This window comes from Vigna unguiculata, chromosome 1, assembly GCF_004118075.2.
Source record: "Vigna unguiculata cultivar IT97K-499-35 chromosome 1, ASM411807v1, whole genome shotgun sequence".
Taxonomy (NCBI): Eukaryota; Viridiplantae; Streptophyta; class Magnoliopsida; order Fabales; family Fabaceae; genus Vigna; species Vigna unguiculata.
This window is the reverse complement of record NC_040279.1, coordinates 39,654,287-39,672,066: the sequence shown is the minus strand read 5'-3', so window position 1 is coordinate 39,672,066 and position 17,780 is coordinate 39,654,287. Positions and strand designations below refer to the sequence as shown.

The window sequence follows — 17,780 nt, the reverse complement described above, 5'->3', positions numbered from 1 at the left end:
AGGGAGAGACTTTTTGGTGAGAGGAGAAAGTGGTGCTTGTAATAACAAGGAGTACTGTTTCCATTACCATTTTTTTTTTCTTTCAATTTATTTTCATAAATTATTTATTATTGTTGTGAACGTAGATTTGGGAATGATGGAAAATGATATTCAGAAAATTAAGATATTTTGTGGAATGTAGAGCCCATTCCCTATCAATTCAAACACACGGAAATTAATTTCACCCCCTTGTGGGCCACCTATCCATTATTGGAAATTCCCAATTAGTTCATAATATTATATTTGCTATATATATCTTAATTATATTCTCACCATTGTTTATTATTAAACGACGAGTTGAATCTCGCCACAACAAATTTTACTTTTTCTGCTTAACAAATAATTGAATGAGTAAATAGAAGAGTAATTAAGAGGACATTGAAGGAGTATTTTTAAAGTTGTTTTTAGAGAATTGCTTGTCTGTGAGTTCCAAGTTCAATTTTTCATTAATACAAAATTTAGAAGGTAATAAACTGGATTTGATCTAATTAAACTGATTAAATGGTCATATAATTTTCTCCTGTTGGCAGGGTTTTGTTTATTTTCTTCTAGTGTTTTGAATCGTAAATTCCTTAATTAAATGCAATAATAAAGTATTTCATTTCAATATCTCACTCTTATGAAAAATCATTCCATCTTTGTAGTCCCAGAAAACTGTTTCTGAGAATGAAAATAACTGCAATTAGTATTACTAATATAAACAGAGAAGAAAATAATTGTAATATTTCTTTGATTTTGTAATGTAATGTAGCTTTAAATTTTGTAATTGGTTCCAGTAAACAACAAGAGAAGAAAATAAAATAAATTGATCGGATATGTGTACAACTAATCAAAACTAAAACTACTATCGTTTTATATATAAAAAAATTAATCTAATTTCATTGGACGTGCGATCTCAATTACAACCATTAAAATAATGACTTTTTTTTATGTAATATTACTTGTTTGGAATAAAATTAATCTAATTTGGAATTTTTTTTGTTAAATTCTTATTGGATTTTTATGATTTATTGAGTTTTCAAAATTTTTAAGACTTTTTAATTAAATTTTGTTATTAAATTTATTTGTCATTTATATGACGTTATCTTATATTATTATCATACTTAATTACGGTCACATAATATATTATTGTAAACTACCATCATTACTAATATCTCTCCCAAAAATTTATTTTTGTATTTATCTAAAATTATTTTTAAAACTAATAAAAATAATAAATTTATAAAATATAAAATAAAAATTATAATATTAAAAAACATAAATTATAAATTATAAATTTATAAAATTATAAAATTATGAAATATAAAATATAAAATTATATTTTATAAAATAATATAATTTTATAGTTTTTAATTTTGTAATTTTGTAATTTTATAAACCATAAAATTTATTAGAAAGTTAACTGAAAGTTTTCAAATTTATCAAAGATTAAAAAATATAATTAAACCTTTAATTTGGAGCAAATAGAAAAACAAAACCTTGAGATTTCTATCACACATAGTTTAATATGTAGAATATAAAAATTAAGTAAACCATTACTTTTTCATCTTGAAATTGATACTAATTGAAACTAGAAAATCATAAATATATTCTTAAAATTGAAAAATAAATTCAAGCTAGTTTCTACTATTAGCCATCCACTCATTCCATTAGAAAACATGTGAGGAACACATTATTTACTATTTTGGCAACCATGTGTTCTCCACATGGCTACTTAGAATTGCACACTTCAGCATCAAGTGAATATTTCCTTTCAAATGTTATTTACTTGATTTCGAATAACATTGTTTTTCTTCTACGAAATTGTATTTCTTATTTCAAAGCGAATTTACTAAAGGTATATATGTTCATTGCATGTGAGATGAGTTTGCATGAAAGGCCATTAGAAATGTGTGGTTATTAGAAGAGAAGGTGAAGCATAGTGTTAGCATAGGAGAAGAAAACAGTAGTCTCCAAAAGTTGGTCGATGAGCAAGACTTCACATAATGGTCACAAGTGATCTTACTCTTACGCTTCTATTAATCAGTTGATGGCTCCAAATTATGATAGATGGTGCTAGATCTTGTCCACACTAATGTGCAAAACATCACTACTCACCAATGCCCACATCCAATTGGGTCAAAAACGAATCATGATGCCTCATAGACCTCACCACTAACTTAACATTTTATAATGCTTTATATACGATCTCAGTATATACACACAAATTCAGGACGATGGTGTCTCGTGTGATTTGAAAGTGGAAGATTTTTAGTTCAGCTCTGTGACCTCTGAGGGAGAATACATTATGCATATGTGTCTGTTATTTGAAGGACACAAATGTTACTTCCACCCATCCTTTCTCAATACTCACTAATCACTGCTACACATTGCTTTCAAACATGCACTGCACCCATATTTCATGGCCAACCCTCATTTTTTTCTTTTCTTTTTCTCCTTTTGTACATCTCCCACTAACGTACAATTTCTGCTCAGTGTCAACTTCCATTCACATTTCAATCTTTTCTTGTATATGTTCCACTTTGAGGGTTCAATCAGGATTGGGGTATGAAAAAAGTTTTATGGTACGTACCTATCAGCTCCTGGTGATGTAGCAGAAGCTGGTTTTTCAACTAAATTTAAATAGCAGAAATGATATCTAGAATTTGGAATTGGGTTGTGTTGTGTTAATAAAGTATTGGTGCGATCCTCGGACAGTGGTCACTAGAAAGTGTTTCTCTGAGCCTGTATTTGTGCAGTGTCCTAGTCACAGTCAATGAGATATTGTTTTGCACAACAAATTTAAGTCCATTTGTTTGTTACGGCATGTCATCTTACTCACTCCTTCATTAACCCTAATCATACTAGATAACTTTTTTTGTCTACTTTTAGATCAAAACAACGACAATATTTGAACCAACGAAAGATAATGTTTATGCAGAAGGAATGAAAAGTAAATTAATGAGATTGTTGTGAGAGGCTGGGGCTATATGGGTACATGCCAATGTGGGATACAGGGGGGACCATTTCACCACCAAGAGTGTACAGAAAAAGGAAACACACTATGAAAAAATATATCTTCTGCCTACCTTAGCTTCCTACCATTGAAAATTTTAATTCTATTGTTTTCAGGAAGATTGGAGTTTAAATTTATTGAATGAAAAAATATGATTATCTTTTATATTAATAAATTAAATTCTCAAAAAAAAAAATCCTTTAAAGTAAAGTTGATTTGATACTTCTAAAAAATACAGTCATTTAAAGCTTCAATGATAGTTTATTATTCATATTCTGTTGTGGAATCTCTATTTGGAACAAATACATAATTTCCATAATTGTTAATAAAAAAAGTTAAGTTAATTATATTTTCGAAAAATTTGATAATTGCGATCTAATTAATTTATTTACTTCAATTTGAAAAGTGATTTATTTTCTTTATTTTTGTTCTCTAAAATATTTTATGGTTTATTTAATGATGAATTATTTAATTCTTTATTTTAAATGATCGAATTTGTAAGAAATAAATAGTTAACGTCGATTAATTTTACGGAATTATCATGTCATCACATTAGAATAAATTAACTATGTGATTAAAATCGGCCATTTAAAAAATTTATAAAGTAAAAACATACAATTATAACTGATCTTTATTTTAAATGTGTAAATCTATATATTGTGAAAAATAAGTTACTGGCGCGGCTGAAGAAATTTAAAAACTATTGACACCCTATGAGAAGATCAAGATATAACATATATAAGCAGTTGTATTGTATCACTGTTCCAATCAACATCACGCTCGGCACTTAGTGTGAGTGAGAGCGTTCGCTGGAACTAGATGTGGGCCAGGGGAGATTTGGCCCACCCGCATTGCATTCCACTGTTTTTTGTTGTTCTTGTGGTCGATGGTTAAACATTTGGTTGGAGTCCACGAACGAACTCCAAATCAACAACAAAATGGGCTATTGCTTCCTGCACCACCATAATTAAGAAAAAAGACTTAAACACCCTTCATCACCACCGTAATCACCACGATCGCTGTCGTTACCACTTCCATCGTCACCATAGTTGCAGACGAACAAGAAAAAAAGGGAAAACACCGCATAGGAATAAAAAGAGAGAAAATGTGAAAAATAACAGTTTTGAAAAGCTCTATTGGGAACATATTTTATATGTTCCTGAAAGTTTAATTTGAAACATCCAAAACTTATCTTATATATCTGTTTTGGAAAATTAATTTCGGAAGGTATTATATGTGTTTTGGAAAATTTATTTCGGAAAACTCATTCTGGAAAATCAATTCCAAAATACATTTGATATGTTTTTAAAACATTGTTTCGTAAAATAAATTTCTGAAAATTTTATTCCGAAAATCTTATTCCAGAAATTCTGGAAAACACATTCCAGAATTCAAAATATTGTTCCGGAAATCATATTCACAAAGGACAAAATGATCAATTTGAGGGGGTGTGTGAAGTAATATACGCGGTACAGGAAGTGAAAGCCCAAAAAGTGAGATTTGGCCCAGAGAAGGCCGAAACGAAAGCTTGAATAAAGAAGATAAAACTGTGATCCAAATAAAAATTCCAAAGAAGAAAGGATGAGAAATACATCTTATGGTGTTATTTTTTAGATCATACATTCTAACCTCAGTAAAGTTGAAATGTATCTTGATCTCTTACTTTGGTTATTGTTTACATATTTCCCCATCAGTCAAATTATGAAGAAAAGAAAAAGTGTATTACTAAAACTGATACTGTTTGTGTATGATGTGATGAAATAAAATTATGTCGTTTGACGGTGAGAGTGCGTTTGGAAGAGAGATTTAAATAATTTAAAAAAATTATTCTGTAGCTAAATTCTGTTTAAGATGTTTTTTCTTCCAGAAAGTAATTTAAATCTTTTTTATTTTTATTTTATTGTTTGATAAAGAAATTGAATTTTTTTATTTCGGGTAACATTTTTGTTTAAAACACAAAAATTTAATATTAAACTTTGCTAAAAGTATAGATGAATCAATTTTAAGTATTCAAATAATGTTTAATATTGAATAATATTTATTAATTAAAAATAAAAAATATTAATAATTTTTATATCAATATTAATCACTTTTACAAAAGAATATAATATTTTAATAATTATTTTATTTGATAACAATTTCTTTTATCAGAATTAAACAAATATAAATTAAAAATATGTACATCACCATTGACATAGATATTTTAAAAGATAATATAAAAAGAGGAGTATATCGTTAAGAGATATAGGTCAATCCACAATTACAACATAATTATGTTATGTGCCTAACTTATAATCATAATTAAAGTACACCTTCTGATTGTATTTGATTTACAAAAAATGGACTCCATATAAAATGTTGTATTAGAGTTTATCATATTTGATGTATATCTCAAAGGCAATAATTCCCATGATGAGAATATTTAGTAGTGTTACTATAATATTAGTATCTGTTCATCAACATCTCCTTTATACGGTGACAAACCAAGTTAAACTTAACATATCTTGTTCTAGTACTTAGTTTATTAAAATTTAAAATAAAAAATAATTTAATTGATTAAATTATTTTATTGTATTAATTAAGGATATTTACATTAATAGATTTTTTTAATTTTGTGAGAATTTTTCTAACATATTTTGTGTTGTATAATATCAAAACAATGTTGTCAGTTCAAACGACATCATCTAAAATTCTTATATTTCATAGGAACTTTTTACAAATTTGTTAAAATAATTTACAAGAAAAAATTTTTTTCTGTTATTTTTTTAAAAAATATTAATTGATAGATAATTCTTTAGTGGGTTTCAGCCTTATAAACATGATACAAGTGTATTTCAGCCTTGTAAGAACATATTTTTCACAAAACATTATTGGAAATGTATTTTTTATGAATTTTTTCTGAAAATTTTAAAATTTTACTGAATACTATCTATAAGAAAGGTTTAACGAAATATGAAATATTAATAGAATATATACACTTGGGGAGGATAAACTTTAAGATCAAGTGTTGATAATTAAATCAAACATTTCTTCAAGTTGAACAGAACAGGGTTTTGTCTTCATGCTCTTTTGTACATTATCTCTTCTTAATTTTAGTAATGACAATCATAGTTGTCGCATTAAAAAAAGTGTTCATATTTTTTTCATAATTTATGTGCTGTTATTCATTCTCATCCAAACAGACGTGATGGGTTGAAAGTTGATTGAAATGTGAATGGCGTACATTTGTGGAAGTTGTGTACCAGAAAATAGAGAACACAAACAAATATAAGCCTCATTTCAAGGCAAAGGGGCAAACAAAGAAGAAAAGACATCATGTGGAAAATTCCCATGTGATTGGTCGGTCACCATGCTGCGTACGTCAACACATAAACCTAAACTTTAATTAACTTCAGGGAAACAAATAAATAACAAAGATGGATAAACTTTAAGTGTGAACATTGTATTCTAACATGTTCCATCCCAAACTAATTTTATTATATGGGTCGAAGAGAAAATGTAATCAGTAAAATTAATTTAAATACTAAAGAGTGTATAATACGACAAAAATGGTATATGTCTTAAGTGAACAATTAGAATCTTATGATTAATAGCACCGAAAAAGAATCATATGATTAATTATTAATTGCATGAATTTAAATTAGATAGTGCACGGTTGCTCACGTTATCTGCGGGAATTAGTTTGAATCTCAACTCGACAAATTCATTAAGTTTTTGTTAACTATAATAAGATTCCCACATTGATGCTGCTTATCGATCGGCATCAATTTTCTTACTGGTAATTGTGTTAACAATTGCAGCATTAAATGTTTACATAAAAAACTAATTTTGATAATGCTCTTAAAATGCTTTAATTATTTTTATTGAATTATTCTGAGCTGAATTAATTTATATATACTTGAGTAATGTCATATATACATGGTTTGCACTTTTGGAGTCTGATTTTTGTCACCATACTAAATATAAGACAACGAGATTATAATATATTTGTACGAAGCATTTTGTTGATATGTTCATAACAAAGTGAGATTCAATTCATTTTATTCTTGCGTACACCAAGATTGTAGGCGCCTTCTCTGTCTGTTTTGTTATTATATATAAACTTATATCTATATTAAACTAAGTAAATATAATTTTTTTAATTATGTATGGTCGGTTGCTTAACATTATGAAATGCATTTTTTTTCCTCCTGTTGAGGCTGTCTTAATTAAGATATTCTAAATTACTTTGAGTGCAATGTTTGATGTGTATGGATAATAATGCTTTCTTCCAATCATAATTTATACCTTCCTTAGCGTTTTTTTTTTTCTTGCTAGGATCAAGTATAATTTAAGGAGTAATCATGATCTATGTGTCGACAACATTTATGTTTGATTGCATGAAAATAATTTGGAGAAACTAAATCAGACCATTTTTATTAATCGGTAGTATTATGAGGTACAATATCCTTAATTTTTCATAAAATGAAGTTCAATTTAATGAAGAAGGCAAAAACTGTAATATACTTGAAATTATCTACTATGGTCTAGCCATATTTTTAATTAAGCGGTTATATACAATGTTAAATAATTATATTTATGACTTCTGCTCTTTTTTATTTATTGTCTAGTCAAGTAATGGTGTTTATAAAAATCGAATGAGGTGAACATGAATTATGTTTTCATAACATTAATTTAAGGTATCCCGCAAAAACTTTTGAAATGATATATTTATGACTTTCTCAACAATTTATTTCGTTTACACATCATCAAAATCGAACCTGTTAGCTTTGGTTGGATGAATGTGATGTTGTTTGAATAAGAAAAAAATATTGCGATTTGTGAAAATTTGTGTATAATATGATAAATTTGATAAATTTAAAAATATTTTAATTAAAATATAAATTGTTGTTATAACTAATTATTAATTTCATTATTATATTTAATTTATTATTATTATTTAATTACTAATATTATTATAAAAATATAATAAAACCTAATTATATAAAAATAATTCGCATTCATGCGAAGAAAGTTTTCAAAAACGATTTACATAAATGTTTTTTGAGTGAGTGGTGGCTGATTTGGAGCTTTAAACTCAAATTCGCTCTTGCTCACTTTCTTTCGTCAAAACAAACATATTATTAAAGATTTTGACATCTATATACCGTGGTTGATTTTCTTAATAGTTTAGGCACTATTTGCCTCTTAATTTATTTATATTTTTGTTAGTATTAAAAAGAATTGTGAAAAATTACAAAAATATGTTGATAAATTACAAAATTACATATAAATATTTAAATTTAACGTATCATTGATAAAATTGGTAAATAATTCCCATATAACATAAGGAATACATAAATATATAAATATGTGGTGAATGCATGTTTCTAGATATCATATCTTTTTTCTATTTCATTACTCTGCGGATTTTACTTTAATTAGATAATTGTAATATTGTTTATGAATCTTACAACTTGTGTAACTCTATTTTTGTTTTCTCTAGTTTACTACAAAGGTTTTGTCAAGCATTAAATTAATTAAAGTAATTAAGTTCGATATTCGTATTTTACGCAATTGAAGCTATATTTAGTTAATTACTAATTCTAAAATGCAACTTCCCATTTACACCTTAAAATCAATGGCACTGAAAAAAATAATAGTTATGATTGATAGGAATATACAATTATATAATATTTGGTTCGTGTGTTGCGCAATCTAGGGAGATTTGAGAGGGGAGATGAGAAGCTTAAGAAAAGAATGTAATTTAGTAGTTTAAGAAGTAAATAAAAAATAAAATAAAAAACAATAGAATAGCAGTTGTTGTGACGGGAAGATTGTTACGTCGTCGCCAGCTCCAACAGACAATAAAGATTATGAAGAGAACGTGCATGGCATGATTGGAAACGACAACAACTTCTTTTGTCGGTTAATACATCCTCGTCGGCTAAACCCGATGTGTTGCTTCTCCAATGGACCACTTTATTCATTTTCAGGTTCAATCATCTCAAATATCAACAAGCTACACCTCACATGCCTCTGCCCCCTACCCATTTCACTCCACTCCAATAATAATACTCACATTCATTTCTTCTTATTATCCTCTCTTCTCCTCGATCACTTCAATTACAATTTTCAATCTTCTTTCTGCCATTTTACCTACATACACTGTGTGCTTCTAGGGTCTGTATAAACATTTCATTGGTCTACGTACGTGGATAACCATCATCTTACTTAATATCGACTTCGGGGGGATGCATGTTTACAAAATATATATTATGTACTATTTTATGTCAGGTAGCAACATTTGGTTCCCTGTGCTTTGCTTTGGATCAGCTTGTTTACATGTTAATCAAACTCGATAACATTACAACAAAAGAAAATGTTTGTTTTTAACAATTGTATGTAAAAATTGGTTGAGTGTCGAAAAACAAATGTTTATCCCAGTCAAGGGAATTCATCCAAATATTCCTTTGATTTCATCAAGGCTAATTAATGGATTTCTTCTGTCATCTTCACTAGTCATGAGCCTTCAAAAACAAATTATTTGTACACATATTGTCGAAAGAGAAAGTATCTAACTATTGATTGATTAACAAATTTGGTGTATATTTACTCTCACTCAATTAATACAGAAAAATAATAGAGAATATCAATTTGTGTATAGTTGTGTTGAATAGTTTTGTGAAGAAGACATGGTATGATACTATTAAGCTTTGAATCATAATATATAAGTGCAATAATTAGCAAGACTAGGAAAAGAAAATAGAATTTATTTTCATTTATGGTTCTGGCACCTCTCAAATTCTCATATGATTCGATATTCATAAATTATTTGGAATGAGAGGTTGAAAATTGAAATGGAGGCCCTCGGATTGAGTGATTAAGAAGAGTCGCAACAATCACTCAAACTTTATGAAGTCCTCGTTACTCTCAAGTTACGATGTATCATATTCTACTGGGAAGCCATCAGATATATTTGATCCTATTTCGTTACTCAACAAATTGATAACGAATTTGACTCGTCGTTACTGGAGACAGAAATTGAGTCGAACGGTAAGTTAAAACATTGATGTGAAACTCTACCAACGTACCAAACTATGGATCTGTGGAGTTTCACTTTTTTTCTCCACCTTTCTACCATGTGAAAGAAAAAATGAAGACCGGTACAAAGACAGTGACAGTACATCTAAAATGTAACATAACCTTGTAACAGTTCAAAATCGACAACCTAACTTAACATGCTCCCTTGAGAGAAAAAAAAAAAAAAAAAAAGGACTAACGTGAGATTAATGAAACCATACATAGATGTCAGCATCAGCAATAATTTTATATTAGAAGTTAATAATAAGCTTAATTAATGAATCTCCTATTTAAGTTTGTATGAAAGTGTGAATTATAGAGGCGTGCAGACACGACACAGACACAGCGGACCACGTTGCAAACTAGGGGGACCCTCCAAGGTTTGGTTGGCAATCTTTTCCAAAGTCTCATACTCAATACTACTCATACTACAACTTCCTATCATTCTTCTTCAATCTTTCTATTCAACTTCCCTCTCTCGTTAACCTTCGCTACCTCAGTTATCTCTAAACTATCTATCTATCGATAATCTACCTCACTCGCTTTTGGTTTTGGAATCACAAGTACAAGCACACAAACACGTTCAGTTAGCTCTCTGATATGAAGAAGCTTTGTCCCAATCTTGATCGCGAGGATGGGCTCGAAACCGTCCTTGAGGTCCCTATTCCGGAGGAGATTCTCACCCACAAGAGTGGAACCACCAAAGCTTGGCACAACATGAAGAACTGGATGAAGCCTCACGCTGAGTCCAGATCAAATTCGACATCCATGGCAGCAGTTTTTGGAGGGAAAAACACAGAGATTCAGCTTTTGTTAGGTGTCGTTGGAGCGCCATTAATCCCTTCACCTACCGCCTCTGACAACCAACCCATCACTCGCAGCATTAAAGACCAACACATTGTCAGTAACTTTTCCTTCACTTTTTGTCAGCAGATAAGAATTCAAGAATTACTGAAATGGAATTGTAGTTGTGATTCTGATTGCAGAGAAATTGTAAATTTTTGGCAAGGCAATGATGAATGGGTTTATGTGTTGTGCAGGAGGTTTCGATGGCTAAATACATAGTGAAGCAGTATGTGGCGGCGGTGGGGGGAGAACGTTGTTTGAATTGTGTGGACAGCATGTATGCGATGGGGCAGGTGAAGATGGCAACAACAGAGTTTTGTGGTGGAGAAGGTAGTGTGAACAGTAAGAAGGTGGTGAAAGTGAAGAATCTGCAGATGAAGGGAGAGATGGGGGGGTTCGTGGTTTGGCAGAAGAGGCCAGAGTTGTGGTGCTTAGAGCTTGTTGTTTCTGGGTACAAGATCAGTGCAGGGAGTGATGGTAAAGTGGCATGGAGGCAAACCCCTTGGCACCATTCTCATGCTTCTCGTGGCCCACCAAGACCTCTTAGACGTTTCTTACAGGTAACCATAAAACATTTTTTTTCAAAAGGAGCATGCTTAATTATGATTCTTTGTACTGGACACCATAGAGCATGCTTAATTATGATTACTGTACGGGGTAGAGTAAAAAATTGAATCATTCTACTACAGGAGTTATTCTTCACTGATTTTGATGGACATGACAAAATTGCCTCTCTAGGTTCCTATAATTTCAATACCCAAAAGGATCCTTCAAGTCTAAATAAATCATGCTTAAGTGCTACTTTTTTTCTTTCCGTGTTTTGGTTTGTTTCTCATGAGCTCTTTTCCCGGTTTTCAAGTACTATTTTTCAAACTCCTCAAATAGTTTTGGCCCCTTTAACATTTGAAGAAAAGTGGAGTTGGTTGTTGTCAGCATCCGAAATGAAAACATGCCAGCAAGGAAGAAAAGAAGTCCACGTAACAAAGTGCTTCCCACTTTCTAACGGAATGCCAAAGCTGATTTTCTTTCCTTATGCTTTTCCGTATCCCCTCCCAGAACCAGAAGCTCTATACTTTAAATTTAAATGAAAAAAAAGTCAACACTCTAGAAAGGGAACACGGGAAAATCCTCCCTTTAAAAGTCAAATACAGATTTTCTCCAAGTTAGTAGTTGCGACCAGGACAAGTCAACAATATCCAAGCTTTTCCTCCGTGTGTGTGTGTGTGTGACAACCTGTCCTCATCCGTTCCGAAGCTGTTTTATTCTTCTGCCGGGAACCCTTTCAGTCTTGAACCAGATGTATTTGTTATTTACTAATACTTTACTAAGATAAAATAATGTGACCACCGATTGAAAAGTTGGTTGTTTTTAACAGTATAATTTTCCCGTATATTTTTTATCATTCACTGAATTTTTAAGTTGACTCTGCATAAATTACATGACAGGATTTACGTGAAATTCACAAATAATAGAATATTGTAAAGAGAAAAGCATAAAAGTTGAGATATGTGATTTTAAAGTTGTTTTGAGTGTAATGTAAGAAAATCAGGAAATATCAGTGCTATTATATACTAAAGACAAATGTACACACTGATAAGGACAGCTACTAGAACAGCCTTGTTGTATAAAACTAAAATGGTGCGCATGCTTGGATTCTCTTATTAGATATAGAAAAAGTGCATTGCAGCAAATTCACATTTTGATTATGAATCATAGGGAGAAATGAGGAGGTTCTAATATACTTGATCTGAACAGGGTCTTGATCCAAGGTCGACGGCCAATTTGTTCAGCAACTCTATCTGCATTGGAGAGAAGACAGTGAACAACGAAGATTGTTTCATATTGAAACTGGAAACCGAGACGTCGACACTGAGAGCAAGGAGCAACAGCAACGTAGAGATAGTTCGGCACACGGTGTGGGGCTATTTCAGCCAAAGAACAGGTTTATTAGTTCAACTAGAAGACTCTCACTTGCTGAAACTCAAGTCTCACGAACACGAGAGCATATACTGGGAAACCAACATGGAGTCTCTGTTAGAAGACTACAGAAGCGTGGATGGCATTCAAATAGCACACGGTGGCAAGACCTGGGTGTCCTTGTTGAGGTTCGGTGGGGGCCCCGAGACACATTCGAGGACACGAATGGAAGAGGTTTGGCAAGTTGAGGAAGTGGACTTTAACATCAAAGGGTTGTCCATAGATTGCTTTTTGCCTCCTAGTGATTTGAAGAGAGAGGAAGAGAAGGAAGAGGAAGCGGAGTGTGGTGGTGGGGTGGTTGCAAGCAATAATGCCAAGTTACCCTACAAGATTCGTTCGGCTTCTTTTAGGATCAGTGCTTCAAAAGTAGCAGCTGTGAACCTGGATGATTCCTGTACCAGCGAGAGCGATGAAGATTTGTAAATCTTTGCTTTCCTTACATATTTTTTTTGTAAATAGTGGGTACATGTTCGAGTTTGTAGTTGAGCATTGAATCTGTGATTTTAGTTTAATCCTTCCGTCTATTCTCACTACAAACTGCCAAGAATAGAACGGAAACAATTTTCAATACTCAATACAAACTTCTACTTTTACCTTTTCTTTTCTTTTCTTTTTTTTCCATCCAAAGGAAATATCTGCAATGTGAATAACTTACAGACAGTATTCTAAAGAATTCATAAAATAAATTTCTGATATCGGTTTCCAATTGGGTGTAGATAAGACATCTCTGTGATTGTGTTAAATTTTCTGTCTACTTAGTGTTTTTATACACAATTATATCTATCTAAAGAGTTTTTTTTCATGGCACTGGGCCACAATATGATACATTGGTAACTTTATATGATATTGATTGATGAGAGGAATTGAGCTTATGATTATTTAGTTTTTTCTGCAGAACGAAAGAAGAGGAATAAATAAGACTTATGGAGACTATATGTTATATTATTTTAGTTGATTGTATTGATAGGATACCTAGGATTCCTTTCAGTCTATTTTCTTTACTTCTGGTGAATAGAGCTAGTTTTATAGTCCTTAGATATCATTTAGATTTATTTCTGACACAAGCATGCGTATGTTGTTTGTTGATTTTTTGAACCTCTGGATCTTTTCGCTTTGATGCTTTCTCTTTTTACCGATGTTTTATATTAATATTTTCAGATGTTTCCAGACGAGAACGATACTTTTTGTTCCTGCATCTAAATGCACACGTCTTCGCAAAAATAATGCCTTGTGTGTTGATGTTTCGAAGGTAAAAAAAACAAACAAAAATGAATTCATTTCCTTTGAACAAACGAGGCAACGATTGGACCACCCAGTATTGGTTAGTCCCAAGTTATCTCCAAAAATTCAGCTTTACTTTCTTGCAAGAGGGCAATTTGCCTTTCTTCCTGGGAAATGCAACTCATGCAAATAGGTTCATTTAAGATGGTAAATATTCAATCTTTTTAAATACAGAATGAAGCCGAGAATTTTATATTTACTATTTCTCTCTTATTTCGAATTCTTGATTAAATTATAATTCGTTAAACAATTTTAAAAGCTTATTTTTATTACTTTTTTTGGTTTTTTTTTCTAAAATTTTTACCCACTCTCTCAGTATTCAAATTATCATATATCCACTTCAATGAGATCCTTCAGATTATTTTTTTTATCACAACTTCAATTACATATATTTATTTTCTTTTTAGTTGTTTTATTCAAATGTATTGTATTTCAAAAAAATATAAATCTAACTTCTACCAGTTTAAATTGTTTATGAAACATGCATTAAATAATTGATATTATCATTTTCTTTTACTTATTTATTTATAATAAAATATCTAATCAATACTTCTGACAATTCCACCCAATAAGACAGACAAGACAAAAAAAATTATATCCAATCAAAATAAAGATATAAATATATGTGAACTTTTACTTTATAAAGAAGACAAGTGTAAGAAACTCACCATCTTTCTCACACAATTATATCATCTGCTCACCCCTTCATAAAATATTTGACGGACGTTAATTAATAAAAAGATAAAAAATATATATTTAATTTTAAAAATACTAAAAAATATATCAAATTGAAATAGAATTATTAAATGTATAAAACTGTGAAACTCCATTTACAAAATATACAATAAATAAAATACATTCATACTTTTTAATTTTAAATGAAGTGTTTATCTATGCATATTTGTCTTTTGTCTTACGTCGTCGTCACGGCATTAAATATTTAACGATCCTAAAACCAGGTAAAATAAGCTTAATTTTAAAATAGTAGTAGTAAAATTTATGACAAATGGAACCTCGTTCCTAAAGTATGCTGCGATTAATTAACTGAATTGAAATTTGACTATTAGTTCTTCCTTCTATCTATCTGCTACATATATGGTTACATTCTGCAAAGAATGTGATTTAATTGTTATTAGTAAAGAAATCAGTGAGGTCTAGATGCAGAAGATGCCACTGATAATATGTGACTAACCAAGCTATCAAGGAAACAGTGAGATGAACCACCTTCTCTCAAGCAAGCACTTGCCTTTTCCTTCAAATTCAAAGCATTCTCTTTAATCTCCTTCGCTCCATCCCCAACCATTATTTTTTTGATAGTCTTTTCTACCTCTCCTCTCTCTAGCTTATTCTCTATTTGCACTCCAACCTTCCAAACACTGCTTGCAAATTTGGCATTCACCTTTTGATCTGCAAAACATGGCATACAAATCATGGGAACCCCTTCACATATGCTCTCCAAGGTTGAGTTCCAACCATTATGAGTCCAAAATGCTCCCACTGCAGGATGGCTCAGAACTTGTTCTTGAGGAGCCCATTTCACAATGTACCCTCTTCCTCCCAAATTCTCTAGGAACCCACTTGGCAATGCTTCAAGCCATTCTGAGTCACGGATTAACCCAGGTCGAATCACCCACAAGAACGGTTGCTGGCTGTTGGCTAACCCCCAAGCTATCTCCAAGAACTCACCCTCGCTTATTGATGCAATACTCCCAAAACTCACATAAACAACACTCTTATGTTCTTGTTTGTCTAACCAAGACATGCAGCTTTTGTCTGGGGTCAACAAGCTAGCAGAAGAGGCTGAGCCAGTAAGTAAGCGTTTGTGAAAAGGGCCTATAGGGTATATTGGTATGGGAAAATCCTGGCGCAGTTTTGTCAATGCAGAGGATTCCAATTCTTCAAATGTGTTCCAAATAACTCCCGAAGATGCTTTGCATTCCTCAACAAAACGACAAACTAGTTTGTAGAATGCCTCAGGATCCTGCGACTGAAACTTGGGAAGATCTTTCACCTTCAGTGGTGGGAAATCAACCACAGGCTCTTCCAATCTGGATTCTGAATTTTCAGAAAAGAGTAAACACGAAAATTTTAGGCCCTTTCATCTCAAGACATGTTGCTTCTATTTGCATTTGAAAAACAAAAATGAAACATAAAAGTAAAGTGACATTTTTTTATCATAATATCTATAAAATTGAATAAAGTAAACATTTAATTGAACTTTTATCCCTTCGCATATTGGATTGTGCACTTTTTGCTCCTCAAATTCCAGTTGCATCATTAAGTCTCTCAAAATTTCTCCAATTTAAAGCTCCTCCTTCGTGACTTCAACCAATATTTAAACTATTAATTTCCTCAAGAAATAGAAAGGCATCTCTTCTGTTGCTCTTTACTGTCATAAAAACAATGTAATACCCATACAAGCATTGCTAACACGGAGTTAAGTCAATATTCAGCTTTGTATTAGGTACACTACTGTATTTACTCAGTGCTATGACATATGGCTTGTTCTGGTTAAATATTAAACAAAATCAGAATGAAGGAACGTGATGGGTAAATGGGTGAAAACTCGAATGATTTAACTGTATGGCTGTATTGTGAGACTAAATTGCAATCAAGTTTAAAATAAATAAAACTTATCATCATCTGTTAGTTTCCCTAAAAAAATCCATAACTTAGATAATCCTCAATGGCATGAAGAACAAAGGCCTAAACTAGTCCAGTCAACATAGAAAAACTCTCTACCCAGCTCGCATTAGCCAATCAACAAAATCACCAACACAAGTAATTTTCTTATCAGAAACAAAGATATAAATTTGAAACCAATTGTGTTTGAAAAAAAAAAAGGGGGTATGAAAAGAGAAGAAGAAGCAAGGAACCTTGTACGGGGAGGTAGCCCTTTTCTCTAAGGAGGGGGAACGAGGCAAAAATATGGAAGGAAGAAGCCCCACCAGTTCTGAGCACAAGGCGTGGGAGCTTGAACTCATCGCAGACAGGTCGAGTGAAATGAAGGGCAGCATCGGAAATGAAGCAGGGAAGAGGTTGGGGAGAGTTTGAGAGCAGCGAAGCCAAGTATTCCTTGAGAGGTTGTGCGCATCTTATGTTGATGAGATCGGTGAGGTGCACGGCGTCGAGCGTGGCGGCTTCTGATTCCGATAAGCGATCGGGGATGGCGTGGAAGGAGAAGTGAGGGTAGGAAGTGGGGTCGGGAGAGTTGAAAAGGGTGTGAAGAATGGTTATGGAGAAGCCGTTTGAGAAGAGGATTTGAGCGAGGTGGAGTAAGGGTGTTATGTGGCCTTGTAAGGGTGATGGCATCAGCAACAATCTGTGTTTCTTCTTCTGTTCCTCCATTGATGACAGATGGAGTGATATGGGAGTGTGAGATATAGGAGGATTGATCTGATCTCAGAGTGAGAGAGTTGGAGTTGGATTTGTTCTCATCATCATCGTTGACTCTTCTTCAAAATAAAATAGGTCATCGGGTCAGGAATGCAGGGCATGCACTCACCTTGTCCAATTTATGGATCTTCCACGGGAAGCTTCTTGTGTTTCGAGGGTATGTTTATTTTCAGGTCTAATATTA

At 31.9% G+C, this 17,780-nt stretch overlaps 2 protein-coding genes across 2 annotated transcripts; one reads left to right on the top strand and one right to left on the bottom strand.

Moving 5' to 3' along the window:
* The first annotated feature begins 10,441 nt into the window (after positions 1-10,441).
* Positions 10,442-13,519, top strand: LOC114173596. Its single transcript, XM_028058108.1, has 3 exons — positions 10,442-10,996; positions 11,137-11,502; positions 12,698-13,519. Exons 1-3 carry the CDS (start codon positions 10,697-10,699, stop codon positions 13,340-13,342), a joined length of 1,311 nt encoding a protein of 436 aa, XP_027913909.1. The 5' UTR covers positions 10,442-10,696; the 3' UTR covers positions 13,343-13,519.
* Positions 13,520-15,214: 1,695 nt separating this feature from the next.
* On the bottom strand, positions 15,215-17,731 carry LOC114193265 (UDP-glycosyltransferase 76B1-like). The gene is made up of 2 exons (XM_028082997.1): positions 17,077-17,731; positions 15,215-16,255 (listed from the first exon to the last, which is right to left on the bottom strand). The coding sequence occupies exons 1-2, from the start codon at positions 17,546-17,548 to the stop codon at positions 15,345-15,347; spliced, it is 1,383 nt and encodes a 460-aa protein (XP_027938798.1). The 5' UTR covers positions 17,549-17,731; the 3' UTR covers positions 15,215-15,344.
* Positions 17,732-17,780: the final 49 nt, after the last annotated feature.

Excerpts from the sequence above, each read along its gene's own strand:
- LOC114193265 (XM_028082997.1), bottom strand. The coding sequence starts at position 17,548 with ATGGAGGAACAGAAGAAGAAACACAGATTGTTGCTGATGCCATCACCC. Across the intron at positions 16,256-17,076 it reads GGGCTACCTCCCCGTACAAG|AATCCAGATTGGAAGAGCCT; the intron begins GTTCCTTGCTTC and ends CTGAAAATTCAG.
- LOC114173596 (XM_028058108.1), top strand. The coding sequence starts at position 10,697 with ATGAAGAAGCTTTGTCCCAATCTTGATCGCGAGGATGGGCTCGAAACC. Across the intron at positions 10,997-11,136 it reads GCATTAAAGACCAACACATT|GAGGTTTCGATGGCTAAATA; the intron begins GTCAGTAACTTT and ends TGTGTTGTGCAG. Across the intron at positions 11,503-12,697 it reads CTCTTAGACGTTTCTTACAG|GGTCTTGATCCAAGGTCGAC; the intron begins GTAACCATAAAA and ends TGATCTGAACAG.